Genomic DNA, 18,882 nt, shown 5'->3' with positions numbered 1-18,882 from the left:
AAGGTTGGCTTTTCTATCACGAACAAGATAGTGGCCAGGATTGTGGTGGTTCGGGAATTCACTCGTAAAACACGCACTTGTAACATTCGTGTGGTCCCGGAAGTCGTGCTAGCCTGCCTTGAATCACTTGCGCGCAAACGAGTTGACGCCATTGTATACGTCGAGGTTTACACTTGCAAGTGTGGTGATGTTGTCCAAACACCTGAACTTTGGTAAGATCATTCGGGTGTTAGCCGCATTACTTTCTTATGTCTTGGCTCTCACTTCCGGCGGTTCATGAGGGCGCGATCATCGAAAGCGTAGAGGCGTAGACTGCCAACACTTGGCCCAGCTAAGATAAGAGTCGCACGCATACGCATTAGGCTATGCTTTGTGGTTCTCTTAGAATGGAAAATACATGCGACAGGGAAGGCGCGAGTGGTGACTGTGACTAGCCGAAAGTACAGCAGGGATATAGCGCATCAAACGGTGGCCGACATGAACCAAGCACCGCACACCATTGATTTGCTATCGATGTCGACAAAATGTGACCCCAGATCAACCCCCAAACAAGCAACAAATTGTGTGAAAATGGCCACATGATGGCTGTAGCGATCGCATGGCTACAGCCAGTCGAATCGCAGATTGCTTGTGACGCTGCGTGCTGCACCACCGCGGTCGTGGCTGGGACTCTTGCTCATTCAACCGATCAGTCTGGCGGAGGGGGTCGCAACTAGTGGCGTGCACAGCGGGCATAAAAATTGCGACAACGTGTGTACCTGAGACGCAAAGTACCTAACAGAGAAGAGCTAATTCTAAAGTGTGCCTTTTTGAAACTCCGCGCCAGTATTGAATTACTGGAGCGAGAATTCGCGGGGTGGCAGAACACGTCCTCCGTCTCAGCGAGGCCTCTTGTTAAATTTTCTGGTTTCCTTCCCAAATGACGGCGTCAATCTACCCGCTTGTCTTTTTTTTCACGGGAGACAATAGAACAAAAAATAATCGTGTGGGTAAAAAAGGAGTACTCGATAAGAAGGTCACAGGGCCCAGCGACTGTTGCCGGCTAGCACTTTTGTCGGCTATCAGGGGAGGCGTTATTTACAGGTGCATGCTGTACCACGTGCAAACATGTTAGCTTTGTATTCTTGACGGGTACAAATATCTTCGGTGTGTATTGAAGCTGGGTGCCTAACTCAACCTGCAATTCATAACAGATTTTTTTTATCAGATTGTCCAAGATATATCTTCATTGATATTTCGATGGCACGGTTCTTTAACGTTGACAAAGTTAAAAAATTTGTTTCAAGTGCATGGGCTTTCATCACTCTGCTGCTTCTATGTGTAAGCTACAAACGGCCGAACAGTATATAAAATATATTTGTTTCCATATTTCATAATAACCAAACATTCATTTTGATTTCTCGTGCACTTAAGAACCACCTGTTCGGGCAGCACAGCTTTACCAATTCCGACATCTAAGAGGTTTCTTCATAATCTATACCCGCCGTGATTGCTCAGTGGCTACGGTGTTTGGCGTCTGAGCTAGAGGTCGCGGGTTCGTATCGCGGCCATGCCAGCCGCATTTCAATGGGGGCGAAATGCGAAAACACCCGTGTACTTCGATTTAGTTGCACCTACACAAGAACCGGGTGGTCGAAATTTCCGGTGTACTCCACTACGGTGTGGCTCATATTCAGCGAGTGGTTTTGGCATGTAAAACCCCATAAATGAAATAATTTATTGCCTAACTATATTCAAACGCATGGCATCAGTTCATCAAACGCGTACTTATTCAATGTAACAAATGCCTAATAGAGAGCAAGTGTCCAGAGCATGACGATCAATTTTCTGCAATCCTAATGATGGAGTTTCCGTACCTCCACGAAATGCACGTACCTGATGTACCTTTTCTGGTGGAACAGTTTTTACATACGCATGCATTTCTTTGGTACACCTTCGCATGAATTCGCCAAAAGTAGCTTTAGCAGTCAGCAGGCGTGGTCCTACAGCTGTAAGGAAACATTTAAAATAGTAGATATTTCAATTGTGTAATTCATCTTAGAGAGTAAACTGAATGCTCTCTTTGTGAATAAATGAAGAAAGCAGCATTTTGAGATGACTGAGGCTTGTGAGAGATGACGGACCACGCTTAGGTGAAAAAGCATAGATGTAAATGTACTCAAGCCAATTCTAGCTCAGAAATAATTTGCTGGTGCGAAAAATAATGGCGGGTGCCATCGTTTTGAAGTCAACGTAAAACTGGCAAACAAATATAATGACATGCTGCACTGTATAATACGGGTCCTTAAGAAGCAATGTTTTGCGATATGACAATGCATGATCACTTTGATCTTTGAATGATTGATAACCAACGCCCATGTGCGAGCCTGTGTGAATCGAAGCATTAGTCGAGCTAGCAATCACCGCCTGTAGGAGAACATGCGACACGCGCACTTCTGCAAGTTTTGATGTTATAAAATGAGTAACCTAGCCTCACCGCCTTCTTTTGAGAAATAATTTATGAAGTCGCGACGAAACATTTACTGTTAACGGAAAACTAGTAAGTGATGTTTTAAATATTCTCTTGATGAAAACTGCCTTTTTACACTTTATTTATGTCCAGTGCTCATCAATGTCATGATACGTTCATAAACGTCATTAGGAAAAGTATGCGGCCCGATATTGAAATAACAAATTGCTCGTGTGCTACTAAAGCAATATACGACACAGGAAACTGAGGAAAAGCTGCCACACGAATTTCATCAAAGGAACTCAATTGCTTTTGTCGCACCATAAAATAAGAACTTCATCGAAGGTAACATAGAGGAAGGTTTAGCTCGGGGCCAGTTCAGAGGCGGGATATTCAAATACGCGTAAACAGAGAAGTATTTTTCTGAACTAACCAATAGACCGATTTTGAAGAAATTTTTACATTTGAGAGAGGAAGATCAATAATAGTGACTTGTAGAAGCGAAATTTCAATTGAGGGTAAGAATCTTGCAAAAAGATTTTCAAAAATTGGGAAGTTTGAAAAAATACTTCAGCAGGCATTTTACAAATTATTAGCTCTGCACCAACAACAGATATCGCTGCTCTGCAAACGACATTATATCATTCCAAGCAAAAAAAAATGGTATGCCAGTTGGTGCCGCATAATGGATCATTGACGCTTTAAGCTGTATCTTCTTCATCATCATCATCAGCCTGGTTACGCCCATTGCAGGGCAAAGGCCTCTGCCATATTTCTCCAATTACCCCGGTCATGTACTAATTGTGCCCATGTTATCCCTGCAAACTTCTTAATCTCATCCACCCACCTAACTTTCTGCCGCCCCCTGCTACGCTTCCCTTCCCTTGGGATGCAGTGCGTAACCCTTAATGACCATCGGTTGTCTTCCCTCCTCATTACATGTCCTGCAAATGCCCATTTCTTTTTCTTCATTTCAACTAAGATGTCATTAACTCGCGTTTCTTCCCTCACCGTATCTGCTCTTTTCTTATCCCTTAACGTAACACCTATCATTCTTCTTTCCATAGCTCGTTGCGTCGTCCTCAATTTGAGTAGAACCCTTTTCGTAAGCCTCCATGTTTCTTCCCCGTAGGTGAGTACTGGTAAGACACAGCTATTATATACTTTTCTCTTGAGGGATAATGGCAACCTGCTGTTCATGATCTGAGAAAGCCTGCCACACGCACCCCAGCCCATTCTTATTCTTCTGATTATTTCCGTCTCATGATCCGGATCCGCCGTCACTACCTGCCCTAAGTAGATGTATTCCCTTACGACTTCCAGTGCCTCACTGCCTAATGTAAATTGATGTTCTCTTCCGAGACTGTTAAACATTACTTTAGTTTTCTGCAGATTATTTTTAGACCTACTCTTCTGCTTTGCCTCTCCAGGTCAGTGAGCATGCATTGCTATTGGTCCCCTGAGTTACTAAGCAAGGCAATATCATCAGCGAATCGCAAGTTGCTAAAGTATTCTCCGTTAACTGAAATGATCGATTACCTCAGGAAAGGGCACGCTATTCTCAGGAGCTCCCCCAGCAATCTGCAGAGTATGTATAGAACACTGTCAGCCGTGGTACTTCTGAAGTTTCCACCTGTTCTTGTGTGGAAGCTGTAGCTTGCGAGAGCTCATGAGCACCTAATCTTAAGGAGCCCTTACTATACTCAAACGAACTAGTTGGAGTGATGCAGTGTAAGGCCCTAATGTGAGCGATACACAGCCGGGTTCTCAAAGTGCTGGAATAAAGACTGTTCCCCATGGTAAAAAGATCGGTACTGAAGAGGCGAATCTTAGACTTATCTTAGGCACATTTAGGATTTATTAAACAAAAGACATTCCCAAACCTCCACAAATAGAGCAAACTGTACCCACTAATGCAGGGTTGGCGTAGAGGTAGAACACCCACCTCGCGTGCAAGAGGTCCGTGGTTTGAATCCCGGTGCCGGCAATTTTCCACCGGATTAAAAAAAAATCCGCGTGTTGATAAAATTGTACAAACAGGCCTGGAGTGTGGCCTGATCCCGGTGACCAGAACTGGTAACGCACTCCCTCACGAGAGCAAGATTGGCCACCCTGGTGCAGTACTTGGCCACGACCTCCTATATGAACACAACAATCAAACCCCGGCCCTCAGTCCCCAGCAGCTGCTAAGCAACTGACTACGGCGGCGGTCAGACCTGCGACGAAGCGGAGGGTGCTAAGAATCACTGGCTCCGGACAGGCCGCCATTGGAATATGAACCTGGCAACGTTTAACGCTAGAACGTTATCTAGTGAGGCGAGTCTAGCAGTGCTATTGGAGGAATTAGAGGACAGTAAATGGGATATAATAGGGCTCAGTGAAGTTAGGAGGCCAAAAAAAGCATATACAGTGCTAAAAAGCGGTCACGTCCTGTACTACCGGGGCTTAGCGGAGAGAAGAGAACTGGGAATCGGATTCCTGATTAATAAGAATATAGCTGATAACATACAGGAAATATATAGCATGAACGAGAGGGTGGCAGGTCTTGTTGTGAAACTTAATAAGAGGTACAAATTGAAGATTGTACAGGTCTACGCCCCTACATCCAGCCTAAACAGTGAAGAGGCCTAAAAACAGTGAAGAAGAAACTAGGAATTGGCAAGAATCAGATGTATGCGTTAAGAGACAAAGCCGGCAATATCATAACTAATATGGATGAGATAGTTGAAGTGGCTGAGGAGTTCTATAGAGATGTATACAGTACCAGTGGCACCCACGACGATAATGGAAGAGAAAATAGTCTAGAGGAATTCGAAATCCCAAAAGTAACGCCGGAAGAAGTAAAGAAAGCCTTGGGAGATATGCAAAGGGGGAAGGCAGCTGGGAAGGATCAGGTAACAGCAGATTTGTTGAAGGATGGTGGGCAGATTGTTCTAGAGAAACTTGCCACCCTGTATACGCAATGCCTCATGACCTCGAGCGTACCGGAATCTTGGAAAAACGCTAACATAATCCTAATCCATAAGAAAGTGGACGCCAGAGACTGGAAAAATTATAGACCGATCAGCTTACTGTCCGTTGCCTGCAAACGATTTACTAAGGTAATCGCAAATAGAATCAGGAGCACCTTAGACTTCTGTCAAGCAAAGGACCACGCAGGATTCCGTAAAGGCTACTCAACAATAGATCATATGCACACTATCAATCAGGTGATAGAGAAATGTGCGGAATATAACCAACCCTTATATATAGCTTTCATTGATTACGAGAAAGCGTTTGATTCTGTCGAAACCTCAGCAGTCATGGAGGCATTACGGAATCAGGGTGTAGACGAGCCGTATGTAAAAATACTGAAAGATATCTATAGCGGCTCCACAGCCACCGTAGTCCTCCATAAAGCAAGCAACAAAATCCCAATAAAGAAAGGCGTCAGGCAGGGAGATACGATTTCTCCAATGCTATTCACAGCGTGTGAACAGGTGGTATTCAGAGACCTGGATTGGGAAGAATCGGGGATAAAAGTTAATGGAGAATACCTTAGTAACTTGCGATTCGCTGATGATATTGCCTTGCTTAGTAACTCAGGGGACCAATTGCAATACATGCTCACTGACCTGGAGAGGCAAAGCAGAAGAGTGGGTCTAAAAATTAATCTGCAGAAAACTAGAGTAATGCTTAACAGTCTCGGAAGAGAACAACAATTTGCAATATGCAGCGAGGCACAGGAACTCGTAAGGGAATTTCACAATTTCACAATTTATTTATTTATTAGTAAAAATACAGATAATTGCATGTGCGTAGTATACATAAGGAGGTCCCAAAGTGAAAGACTGTATCGGGACCTCCTGCTAAAGACATTTGTGATGTAATACAAAGTTTAAAGCAACAGTAGTACAGATGAGAACTAAGGGTAATATCAAAACATGTTTATAGCATATGAGTAATAAGAACACTTGTTAACAGCAGGACAATATAAAAAACGGAATACAAAAGAAAAAACGAGGAGAGTTTCATTAAATATTTATTATGAATGATTTTAGTTCTTTTTTAAATTGGTATACATTTTTTGCATTTTTGATGATAGGTGGTAAAGTGTTCCAAAGCGATATTGCGGAAAATTCCGCAGTCTGTTTACCATAGTTAGTTCGCACTTTAGGTAGAAGAAAATTATTATTGAGTGCAAATCTACTGTGACTATGAGCTATTAGGTCACAAGGTGAGAAGCAGACTGATGGTAGTTCCTTAGTCATATATTTGTAGAATAAAATTCCTAGATTATATTTGGTCAGTTCTGAAATGGTTAGGATGTTGTTTTCATGTAGTACGGATTTTCCATTAGCAAAGCGTGAACTTCTTGTAATTATTCTTATGGATTGGTTCTGGATTACCTGTAAGGATGCCAAGTGAGTGTTATAAGTGTTACCCCAGCATAGTATGCCGTTGTAAATATGAGAGTGAATGAATGAGTAGTATAGCGAGATTAATGTATTACGTGTGAAGTAGGGACGAGTTTTAATTAGAACGCTAATACCGCATGCCATTTTCTTTTTGATGTGAGAAATGTGATCTTTATATTTCAAGCTGCAGTCAAGAGAAATCCCAAGAAAATATGAGCATGGTCTGGGAGAGATGGAGTGTGAGCCGAAAGTTAAAGAAGGGGAGAATGCCGAATGTTGTTGATGTGAGGAAAATACAACAAATTTAGTCTTAGTGGCATTAATGGATAATAGGTTGGCATTTCGCCAACTTAAAACAATTTGTAGATCAGTATTTAGCTTGTTAATAAGAAGTGACATGTGTTTATCAGAGGAAAATATGGTAGTATCATCAGCGTACAGAATGCACTTAGTAGAGGACAAACAGTTAGGTAGGTCATTGATATAAATCAAAAACAGTAGTGGTCCTAAGATGGATTCTTGAGGGACGCCAATGCTAGTGGTTTGTTCTCGGGAGTAGACGTTAGATAAAGACACTATTTGAACCCTATTTGATAAGTAACTTTTTAATAATGAGAGCGCAGGACCACGAACATCGATAGCTCAAGCTTAGCAAAAAGGATGATGTGGTTTAAGCAGTTGAATCCCTTTGTTAGATCAATGAAAACTGAACCTGCAAATAGACCATCGTCAATTATTTTTTTTAATTGGTCAGTTAGATGTATGAGTGCCAAATCTGTGGAGTATCCATTACGAAAGCCAAGTTGGCATGAAGAGAGAATATTAAATTTAGTGAGATATTTGGTTAGACGCATTGCGATTAATTTCTCCAGAACTTTGCCGAAAAAGGGTAAAATACAAATAGGGCGGTAGTTATGTATTAATGTACTGTCACCTTTTTTTAGAACTGGAATGACTTTTCCGCGTTTAACCTCGTTAGGAAACACACCAGTCTTGAATATCGAATTAGTAATATGAGACATGGTATCAGAAATTAGGTGGGCAATCATTTTAATCGTAGCAGGTAGAACTTCATCTATTCCAGCACTGGTGGGTTTTAGGTGACATATAACGTTATATATTTCTTCTGGCGTTGTGGGGAAAAGAAAAAAATGTTTGTGGGAGACCATTAAGTTGAGTGACTTGTGAAGGAGAGGGTGTGTCATTATCAAAAATGTAGGAGCTGAAGGCGTTGGCTATTTCGTTAGGGCAGTTATACTCTGAGTTATTGTATATAATTTTTGATAGCTGTTTTGTTTTAGAATTTCTGTTTAGAAAGGAGTTGACGATGTTCCATTTCAATTTGCTGTTATTGCCGGCTTGTAAGATTTTTTGGTCATTATATAATCGTTTTGCCACTTTTAACTGGTTGTTTATAGAGTTACGTAACCTTTTATATCGTCCAATTATTTTGGTATTAAAAGGCTGGTTTTTAGTTTTTTTGGACAGGTTATCGCGTTTACGCAAAGCTGCTAATAACTTTTTAGACATCCATTGATTGTGAGAGAATGCAATGGTTTTTTTACATTTCCTTTTACAAGTTAATTTATGAATAAGTGATATAATTACAGTAAGAAATTTAGAAAATGCTTTTTCAGGATGATTATAAGTTTTTATTTCAGACCAGTCTATATTAGCAGTGGCAGTTATGAAGCTCTCTTTGTCCAGAACGTATTTGAAGGGTGGAAGAGGGCAAGGACTCGAGTTATGTTTAAAACGTAGAAGCAATGATAGTGATCTGTTATGTCCATATCAAGACCTTTTGCCTCTGGTGAAGTTATTAAGTTAGATAGGACATGATCAATTAGCGTTCCTGTGCCACTAGGAACCTGTCATGTAGGAACATCAATTAAGCATTCATATCCGTAGCTTTGTAGTAGACTGGTGTAAGAAATAACTGTTGGTGATGTGTCATTGAGTAGGTTAATGTTGATATCACCCATTATAATGACATTTTTATTTTCTAGTGAAAGGGTATGTAAAGTATGATCAAGATTATAAAAAAAGTCGTCGACTGATGATGAAGGCGAACGATAAATGCATCCAAATATGAAATCTCTGTTATCATTAGAGGGAGAACAATTAACTATTTCAATCCAGACAGATTCGCAATTAGTGATAGGTAAATGTAGGTCATGTCGTCTGGGATAAGTAAGATCAGGAGAGATATACATTGCCGCACCACCAAGACTGCTAGTTAATCTGTTACAATATTCTGAATTGTAGTTAGGGAAGCAATAAAGATTTTTGTCATCGTCTGACAATTAAGTTTCAGTCAAGGCAATTAATGAGAATGAGCTAGAAGATGAAAACAGGAAATGATTAATCTCCTCAAAGTGTTTGCGAAGGCTTCGAGCATTGAAATGAATGACGGAATGAAATCCACTTATGAAAGAGTTAACTTGATTAGGTCCCAGGAAAGGGGCCATGATAAGCGGTGAGACAATGAACACTGGTTGCTATGGTATTAGTCTATTCTAGTCAAGTCGGAATGATCACGGATGCGCAGAACTCTGCTGTTAGTAGTCTTTCTAGCCTTGATTTGACAGTTGTCAGTCCAAAGAAACATCCACTTCTTTTCTTTCTTCAGTGTTAGGGCTTTTCAGTGTTACGACTTAGGGCAGGTAGTGACGGCGGATCCAGATTATGAGACGAAAATAATCGGAAGAATAAAAATGGGCTGGGGTGCATTTGGCAGGCATTCTCAGATCATGAACAGCAGGTTGGCATTATCCCTCAAAAGAAAAGTATATAATAGCTGTGTCTCACTAGTACTCACCCACGGGGCTGAAACCTGGAGGCTTACGAAAAGGGTTCTACTCAAATTGAGGACGACGCAACGAGCTATGGAAAGAAGAATGATAGGTGTAACGTTAAGGGATAAGAAAAGAGCAGATTGGGTGAGGGAACAAACGCGAGGTAATGACATCTTAGTTGAAATCAAGAAAAAGAAATGGGCATGGGCAGGACATGTAATGAGGAGGGAAGATAACCGATGGTCATTAAGGGTTACGCACTGGACCCCTAGGGAAGGGAAGCGTAGCAGGGGGCGGCAGAAAGTTAGGTGGGCGGATGAGATTAAGAAGCTAGCAGGCACGGCATGGCCACAATTAGTACATGACCGGGGTTGTTGGAGAAATATGGGAGAGGCCTTTGCCCTTCAGTGGGCGTAACCAGGCTGCTGCTGCTGATGATGATGATGATGATGACGACGACGACGACGATGATGCCCACTAACCTACCGCGGAGTCTGCCCCTGCTGGGGCGATGCACGCCCAACACTCTTGCACATCTTGTCGAGGTGCTTGTGCAAGCAGCACTTCAAGATGCCTAGCACATCGCTTGAGCGATGGGAAGTACAGCCGACCGGCGATACTCTGGTGGCACGAGAGGCGCCTCTTCAGCAAGTTTTTCGAGCGGCCATGGCAACCGGAGTCCTGGAATGAGGCCACCACCCACTGTAACTTAAGAGCAACGACCTCGATGCCTGAAATAATTGTTTCCTTCTCTCTCTTCCCCTGGGTAGGTATGAATGGCAAATATAGTTCTATCTATAGACATTGAAAACATTTTATTGTGTTAAATGATTGTCTGGCATGCTAGCTTCGTAATACTGCAGTGTTTATCAGCAGCGCTACGCATGTGGCTTTAGCAGGAAACCGGTATTAAAGCATCTTCGTTTTCCTACAGTAGTACCACAACTTGAATTAAGCTGCTTACGTCTGCACAGTAAACGCTTTGATGAGATCTGGTCCCTGCTAACATGTATTTCGCGCTATCGCTCAAGCAATGACCGCTACGTGTTTTGTTGCTCTTTTGCCAACAGCATTTTGTTTCGTTAATTGGCAGCTGATTCAACGGCTGCAATATTCCCAGGCACTTCGGGATAAGCTGGCGGTAAAACGTCAGCATATCAAGAATGTACTGGAGGCTCTTGACATCCCCATGAGCTGCATACTTTCGGATAGTGCGCAGATTATCTGAACTTGAGCAACTAATGCCATTTTCTTGCATGAAACAAAGGACGTCAACATTCGCATCGATAGTTCTGTATTCCGTAACTAAAATGCCATCCCAATGTCAGGGCTGTGCCGTAGAGCATTTATCATATATTGAATTTTTTCGTCATACAAACGCAAAAAGATAGGGACATCGTGCAAATTTTAAAGAATGAAGTTTTGTTTAGCCTCACCTAAAATAGTGAATTGGCAAAGTTTTGGACCCAATTTTAGGCGCAAAAATTGAAACAACCACGGTGGTACGTGATTGCAAGGTTGGTTGCGTTGTCTCAAAGGACTTATCTTAAAGCGACGCTTTGTATGTCTCACTGATTCGTCCGCGAGCGCAAAAAAAAAACCGCACTACCGGATTGCCTACTTACACATCTATCTAGGACACTATAGTTTACTTTTGCAGCACTGCACCAGCGTCGTCTCGCCACCCTGTCAGTGCCTGATAACGGCGTGAAACGAAGAGCTCAGCAAGGGTAGCGCATGTAAACAATGTTCGCTGGAAGCGCAAGTTGCATCTTCTGGACATGGGACCAACCCAGTCCTGAATAAATGAGCTTCCCTGCTCATCGGAGACAGCATCTCCGCGTTAACATGAGCTTGTCCTAAGATCTGAAAAAAAAACAATCAGCGATCCTTTCTTCAAGAAATATAGTTGAACGCCACGCTACTCAGACGAACTGTATATCTCTGCATTGCATTAAGCATGTTACACAATGCCTTCCCGGCCGTCACCATGGGTAGGCTGCAGGTGCAGGGAACAGCAGAAGTGGCTGCCATACGCGAACGTAAGTGTGAGCGCCATCGTGCCCGTGAAGCCAATCCTGTGTATCGGCAACGGAATGCTGTGTCCGTTGCGTGGTCGTTGGCGTTGGACTTTTATTCTGTTTGTATTGTGGGAAAGCTTCGCGTTCAACTATCCTTGTTCAACAAAGTGGCTCTGATTTTTTGGAAAATAACCGTGACTGCACTCCGCAGCACTGAAAACGTAACGTCTGATAGGGCGTAAACAGTTTGAGTGCATCGAAACGGATAATAGCCTTTTAGCCTCATAGCATTCAACACCCGGTAGTCGATGCACAGGCGTGCAGATCCATATTGTTTTGCTGAGGCAACAACTGGGAGTGCGTAAAGAGACATCGAAATGCCGAGCGCGACGGCCTCGATCTTTTCATCCAATACTTTGTATAATAGTGCCCACTTATGGTCACTCGTGGGTAGCGAGTTGCATCGCCATGGCCTGGCGTAATAGTTGTCGGTGTGGTATACGAGGACGTTCGTTTTTCCTCGTTTTCTGTGGAAATGACAGGATCTGTAAATTGGGCACGCTCCAGCAGCATTTATTCAAAGCCATTAATCGCTTGCACTACCGCAATTGGCAGATTCCTGCATAGTAGTGGAATTTGTAGCGTATTTAGTGCCAGTCCAGTACTAGTGGGAGTTGACTGCCCTATGAAGAGAAGTCATTTCAGGCAATCAGGAAACATATAAACGCCTTGTGCTGAATCCGGGATCATATCACGGCCTCCAATTATTTCTCCACCAAATATCATCAGCAACAAGCTTTCTAAGCGTAAGACACGTTATCATCTCGCTCGGGAAAGGAATGCCAGGCGATGTCATACTGCCACTACACTTTCACTAGTAGAACTTTATGTTCCTTTGCGCACATGCGCACAGTGGCTGCACAGCTTGATTCATATATGGAAACACTTGGCTATCTGTGTAATGGTGCTATGACTAATTTCTACGAATTTCATTTTTACCTTTGGTTCCCTAGCTCCCAATAAACTTTCATATTTGTGCAAACGTTAATTCCCATCGTCACTGCCACAATTTGAAGCTAATGCTCATACTGTAAAAAATGTTTAACTGTGAGTTGTAGGCAGTTGGATAACATTCTATAAACACCACCGACAACACTTAAGGCAGACATAGTAGTATCATCTCGCGTCTTCCTGTTTTGCAGAGAAGATGTATAAGCCTAGTCGATTCATCCGTCCATCCGTGAGCCCGTCTGGCGCCTGTACGCCCAAAACTGCTACGGTGCAACCCCTTGCGCAAGCACGAAAAACAGACAGAGAGGCGCGCGATCGGCTCCGTCAGTATTGATGACAGTGCTCTCCGTCGCAGTTGAGCGCGCGTGCAGAAGTTTCTCTGTGGCTCCGAAATTGGTAAGCTATGCGTCATACGTACTACTGAGGAGCAGGCTGCTTTCGATCAGCAACGTGACGAGCAGACCCGGGCAAAAGCTCGTCTGCACCGTGTCGATGCTGTAGCCTGGCCACAAGAACGAGGAAGCGAAGCAGAGTGTAAGCACCAACAGCACAGCGAGGATCCGGCACGCTACCAAGCCGTCGTTAATGGAACCGTCGTGATTAAGCCATTGATTAACTCCAGGACCATACGTTTCTGCTTCGCTACTTGAACATCTGTACAGAGTGCTTGGACGATGACATTTTAAATGTCGTTCACGGTTGCAAAGCTACGCACATGATCTATGAACAACGATAGCAAGGAATGGGTATATAAAGTGAAGTTATTCATGTATTCACATATGTTTAATTTTAGAAATGCTCGTAGAAGCGACAGAAGCAGTGAAATGGTTCGCTTACAACGTATACATTGCATCATTTACCTTCGTGGCTGACAGAAGAACTGCTAAGATACTTTAAGTGAGCGGCAGCTCACCGGAGGAGACAGCCTTAACGCCACCGCCTAACTCGAGCGCGCTTAAGAAGCCGGGGAGCTCACCCAGTTGAGCACCAACAATTAGGAAAGGACTCCCAGACCACCGAGCTTACAACCTTCCATGAATGTATGTCGAGCAGTAGCCCGATAACTCATGTTTTTGTCTGGACCAATGTGTGCTGATGTAGACTCAGTGAAAAGTTGATTCGACAATATTTCCGAACATGAAGGGTCCTTCTGGGTATTGGGGCAGTGGACTAAGATTTCGTGCCGGACGGCATTAGGCAATATCAGGGGCTCCTTGCGCAACCTTAGTTCCTCTAATCGTCTGCGCAAGCTAACTAGATCTAGGGCCTTATATATGAGTTGCCCTGGTACGGTTGTTTATTATTTCAGCTTTTTTTTCGCTTTCCATTCCGTAGTTGAAATCGGAGGAAGTCTCTTTAAATGAGGTACATTGCCGGTGTACTAATTATGTTTCCTGGTGAGCATGTTTCACCGGGAACTGATGTTAAAGGTTATTGCCCACCACAAGGCGCTCCATTATTTGTCTGAAGCTTCTCAAACGTTATCGATGGTTCTAACCATAGCCGATTGTCACGGAACCTCCTCTTATGAGATTGTAAACGCGACACGGATAATGCAGAAGGTTATGGAAGACACGCCAGCACCAGCGATTACGCTGGAATCTTCAACGAGACAAGCATAAAAGGCGGCGCGCTTGACCCGCAGATGAAATTTCAGCGATCGGCGAGTCAGGTCGCTGGAACCACTGTGTATGATGATACTTGCTTTACTGCGCACAGCTTCACCCAACAAAAAGGTAGTTTCGGGACTTGCCTCTTGACAGTAGTGACACTGGAGCACTATATCACAGCAGGATATTCTTGACGAAGAATGTCGTCACATCGCCTACACTGCCTTTCGCCATAGCCTTCGTTTCAGTGAAGCGGCTAAGGCAGTCCGTTCACAGGACGCCTCACGTATTTACGAATGTTGGCGTCGGAAGGGTTCCAAGCAAATCGATCCCGATCTTCTGAAATGGATGGCAAAGGGGCTGAATCAGCTGCTGTAATCAGGCTGGCCTTGTCGGTGGTGCCTTGCTTCGCTGGCAATCATGGCATATTTGACGTAACGGGTGAAGTCAGCTGTGACGCGTGACCAATAATACTCCTCTTCTATCCTTGCGACCAGTCGGGAAAACAAGAAGTGCGCAACTCTCTGATCGTTATGCATGGCGGGAGGGACTTTTCACCGGAGTGTCGAGGACACAATGACGAGGTTGTTGGCACGGGCTGGGTAACAATTCTTCACCAGTACGTCATTTCCCAACTAAAACAACCGCAATTCGCACCTAAATACTCTCGGGACAAAGGCAGATTTACTTAAAAATACTTAGCCAGCCTTCTTTGCTCTGGGTGCCCTGGCTCTTTCTCGGCAAAGTAATCTTCAGTCATTGCTACATATATAGCTGCCGTATACGTAAGGTCGAAATTTCGCCGTAGCACAAATTATCGCATGGCACCCTTTTTCCGTCGTAGAATAACTCGCTTTCGCTTTGGACAGTGACTGGTCTGCGCATGCTATTACACTTACAACTGCAACATTCCTGAAATAGCACGGCGCCGAGTCCTAGGCTACTTGAGTCGGCGTGGATTTCCATCTCGGTGACTTCATTGCAGTGTGAAAGCAACACTGCCGAGTGAAGCCATCGTTTTAGATCTTGAAGTTCGTCGTGCTCCCGTGTTTTGCAATAAATGTCGTGAGATTTGTGACATGGGTCCCGCAACCTAGAAAAGCCTTTTTCAAAACTCCTGTATTAGGCACCCAATCCAAGGAATCGCGCACTGCCATCGTGTCGATGGGCCGCGAGAACTTAGCGATCCAGCTGTCTTGTGTGGATTCTGACGGACTCTGGATTTGCTGATGACGTCGCTTCGGAACAGAAGTTGTTCGTAGGCAAAACAGCGCATTTCTGGCTCCAGGGACAGTCCGGACAAATTTATCACCTCTAGTACTGTCTCAAGCCGCCTCAGGCGATCGTAAGAATTCATGGCAAAAACTATAATTTTCATCCTCGTAGACGGCACATTCGATACAGCCTCCCGATACTCTGAAACTCGTGTATTTCCTGCTTACGGACATTAGAGAGCTTTCAAGCGCAGGCACTCAATATATGCATCGCCTTGCCATGGCGGGCCTCCAACAAAGGCACAACTGAGGACGCCCGCGTATGCCCATTATCAGTACACCTGTCCCACGAACAACTTCTTGTATATTTACGATCAATGACATAAAACAACTGTCATCTATTGACGTCGGTTCTACTTGATGGGCCGGACAGCAGTTTCACAAGTGCGCTCCGCTACCCCCTACCCCTCATAACATCAGTCTATGCCCTTCCATATCACCCCGTCAAACCACCATGGGTGATGGTTCAACCTTCCGTATGCGTGCATGTCCCGGGCATACTAAACAAATCATTGGTTCCCGTTAGCGGACTACAAATACTTGCTCTGGCATACATATGGTCAGAATACAATACATATGCTCATGTTTGCACAGACGGCTCCACTTCACCAAAGGCATCGACAGCAGCTGTGGTGATACCAGCCCAGCAGATGACTCGATGTTTCATTCTAGAACATAATTCTGCATCAAGCGCTGCAGAGCTTGCAAATATGAGGGAAGCGATTCGCCACATCTGGGGCGAAATACTTCAAAAGTGGAGCATTTTCATGGACTCAAAACCCTCGCTGCAAATTTTGGAATGCTTCCTGCACACAGCACATATCAGGTTCTGGCACTCCAGATCACCGAGCTACTTTCATGCGCTCAAGTAAAATACCACCGCATAGTATTGCAATTGATCCCGGGAAACTGTGGGCTTAACGGTAATGAGATGGCCCATGCTGCAGTAAGGCGCGCCCTCAGCAATGACCTGCGAAATGTAGTGCCATTCTTCAGGCCGCACATCGCATGCCTCCTATCCGAATTAATGAGGAGTGCGAAGAGAAGATACTGGGCCCAGCCAGGCACTCGTCACGCCCACCTTAACAGGCTGGATACCGATATGCAATTTTCTGTTCGTGCAATTCCACGCTTTCATACATGCCTGATACACAGACTGCGATTAGGCATCGCCTTCACGCGTAAATACTTGCACAGCATTGGACGGACAGGCTCCCCGGACGGTTCAGTGTGTGGCGTTGTAGAGACTACAGACCATGTGCTCTTTCTGTGCCCTGAGTGTGTGCGCAAAAGACTGACAATGGCAGCTACCTTGAGACATTTATACAATACACCACTGTCGGAGGACGTGGTGTGGACGAAGCGATGAGAAGCATAATGTTTAACAGTGTCATACGCGGCTATATATTGTGCTGTCTGGAATACACTCTCATCTGGAAGCAGCCATACCTAAACAAGGTGAGGTTCTTAATGTGGGAGAAAGTCAACACTTCGTCCACCAATGCCACTGTGAATTGAACCAAGCTGAAACGCAATATTCGGAAGGGCCAGAGAGGCAGTAACCATGGGGCCATCGAGCGGCCTTTGTATTTTGAAAACTAGGAACCGTTTGAAGGCGCATAAATTCTTAGTATTGGTGAAATGGTGAAATAAACTTTAAAAAATTATAAAAACAACTGTATGCAAGAACTGTAATCTGATTATGAGGCACACCATAGTGGGTAACTCCGTGATACCTCTATACCATCTTTAGTTCTTTACCGTGCAACTAAATCAAAGTCCACACAGCTTCGCTGCCTTGCAATGCCATCTAAATCCCTATTGAAAATCCCAGCATTGCCCATCATGAATTTTATGCTGGGCATGATGGAAAATATGCTGGGCATGATGGAAAACATGGTGGTTATGGTGGAATTCATCGTGGGTATAATGGGTGGATGGTGGGTACAGTGGTAGATGGTGGGATGTATTGGTGGGATACATACTGGGTGACTTGTCTCAATGGTGGGCGGGCTGGGTGAATGGTGGGTGTAGTGGGTGGATGGTGGGATGACTACTGGGTGACCTGTGTAAATGGTGGGTGAATGCTGGGCGTGCTGGGAGGATGGTGGGTACATACTGGGTGAACTGTGGGAATGGTGGGTGAATGATGGATGTGCTGGGTGAATACTGCATGTACGTACTGGGTGAAATGTAAATGGTGTGCATGCTGGGTGAATGGTGGGTGTACTCGGTGGTTCGTGAAGCACATAGTGAAGACAAATTTTGCTTTATAGTACGATTTCTTCAGCTTGATTGCTATGATATTTCAACCACACTAGAGGCATTTTACTGTCAAGCTGAAACAGGGCACTTATTGAAGAAGGCAAAGAAGACAAAATTAGTCACAATGTGACGTCATTTCCCACTTTGAAAACACAACCTGATGAATATTTAATTAAAAATTGAGAAACCTCTTTAAGGAAATGTAAATTTCTTAGTAAAAAAAAAGTAAAAAAAAATATTTCATCAACCGGGATTCGAACTTGGGACCTTAGGATTACGAGCCTAGCATCTTACCACTGCACCACGACTGTGGTAGGAAGCCTAGCAGCTTACCACTGCACCACAATGCTGTTACGTTTTAGCGTGCATTTTGGCTATGTCAACAGTAAAAACCGCTGTCTGCGTTTCTGTTTACATTTGTATTTTAAAAGCCAAGATACGGGTTCCCTCCACAGCGCCAGCTGCTGCATCTCTAGAAGAGCACAAGTGTTGTTACCATCGACAGGTAGTACATCGTGGAGTGATAGAACATCGCTTTTGCTGTACGATATGCATATTGAATAAGAAATTCGGAAATAGACAACGGTGACCGGGGACATAGTTAGGGTTGTTACTGCTAATTTCGACAGTTGTCTCTCGCTCTTTACACTTTTGAGCGCGCACATAATTCGTGTGCTCAACGCAAAATAGCTACATAAACACTCGTGGATGAGTCTTCATTCTGACAGCATACTGGCTTCTCACGGCAGCGCTGTACCAGATTAATGAGACTCGAGCGAGACAGGTTTTCACGCAACTTTGTGGAACAACCGAAAACTTCTTTTCCGCTTCGCATAAGCTTGTGCAATAATTGTGGGAAATTAACTAATGTGACAGTGTAACCGCACATATAAGTCCACAGGCTTGTGTGCCACATCTTACCAAATAAAACAAAACGGATACGCAGCCATTCCCGCAGATGGTATGATTTTGATCAGCGGCCGATTTTGAGGAGGCGGGTGGGTGCCGCGTCGTCACGGCACAATTATAACAATTGGCCACGTCGACTTTAATACCGGTG

At 44.0% G+C, this 18,882-nt stretch overlaps 1 protein-coding gene across 4 annotated transcripts in view; it reads right to left on the bottom strand.

Moving 5' to 3' along the window:
* LOC139050526 (uncharacterized) overlaps nucleotides 1-18,882 on the bottom strand; it is a 265,834-nt gene that overhangs the window by 60,209 nt on the left and 186,743 nt on the right. For 2 of the 4 annotated variants that reach the window (XM_070527027.1, XM_070527030.1), the window contains one exon: nucleotides 1,876-1,988. The exons of the other annotated variants lie outside the window; for them this stretch is intronic. In XM_070527027.1, the coding sequence (XP_070383128.1) occupies nucleotides 1,876-1,988 (113 nt within the window). The remainder of the gene's footprint in view (nucleotides 1-1,875; nucleotides 1,989-18,882) is intronic. 4 annotated transcript variants of the gene reach the window in all.

This window comes from Dermacentor albipictus, chromosome 10 (genome assembly GCF_038994185.2).
Source record: "Dermacentor albipictus isolate Rhodes 1998 colony chromosome 10, USDA_Dalb.pri_finalv2, whole genome shotgun sequence".
NCBI lineage: Eukaryota > Metazoa > Arthropoda > Arachnida > Ixodida > Ixodidae > Dermacentor > Dermacentor albipictus.
Note: the sequence above shows the minus strand (reverse complement) of the source record. Positions and strands in the feature narration are given on the sequence as shown.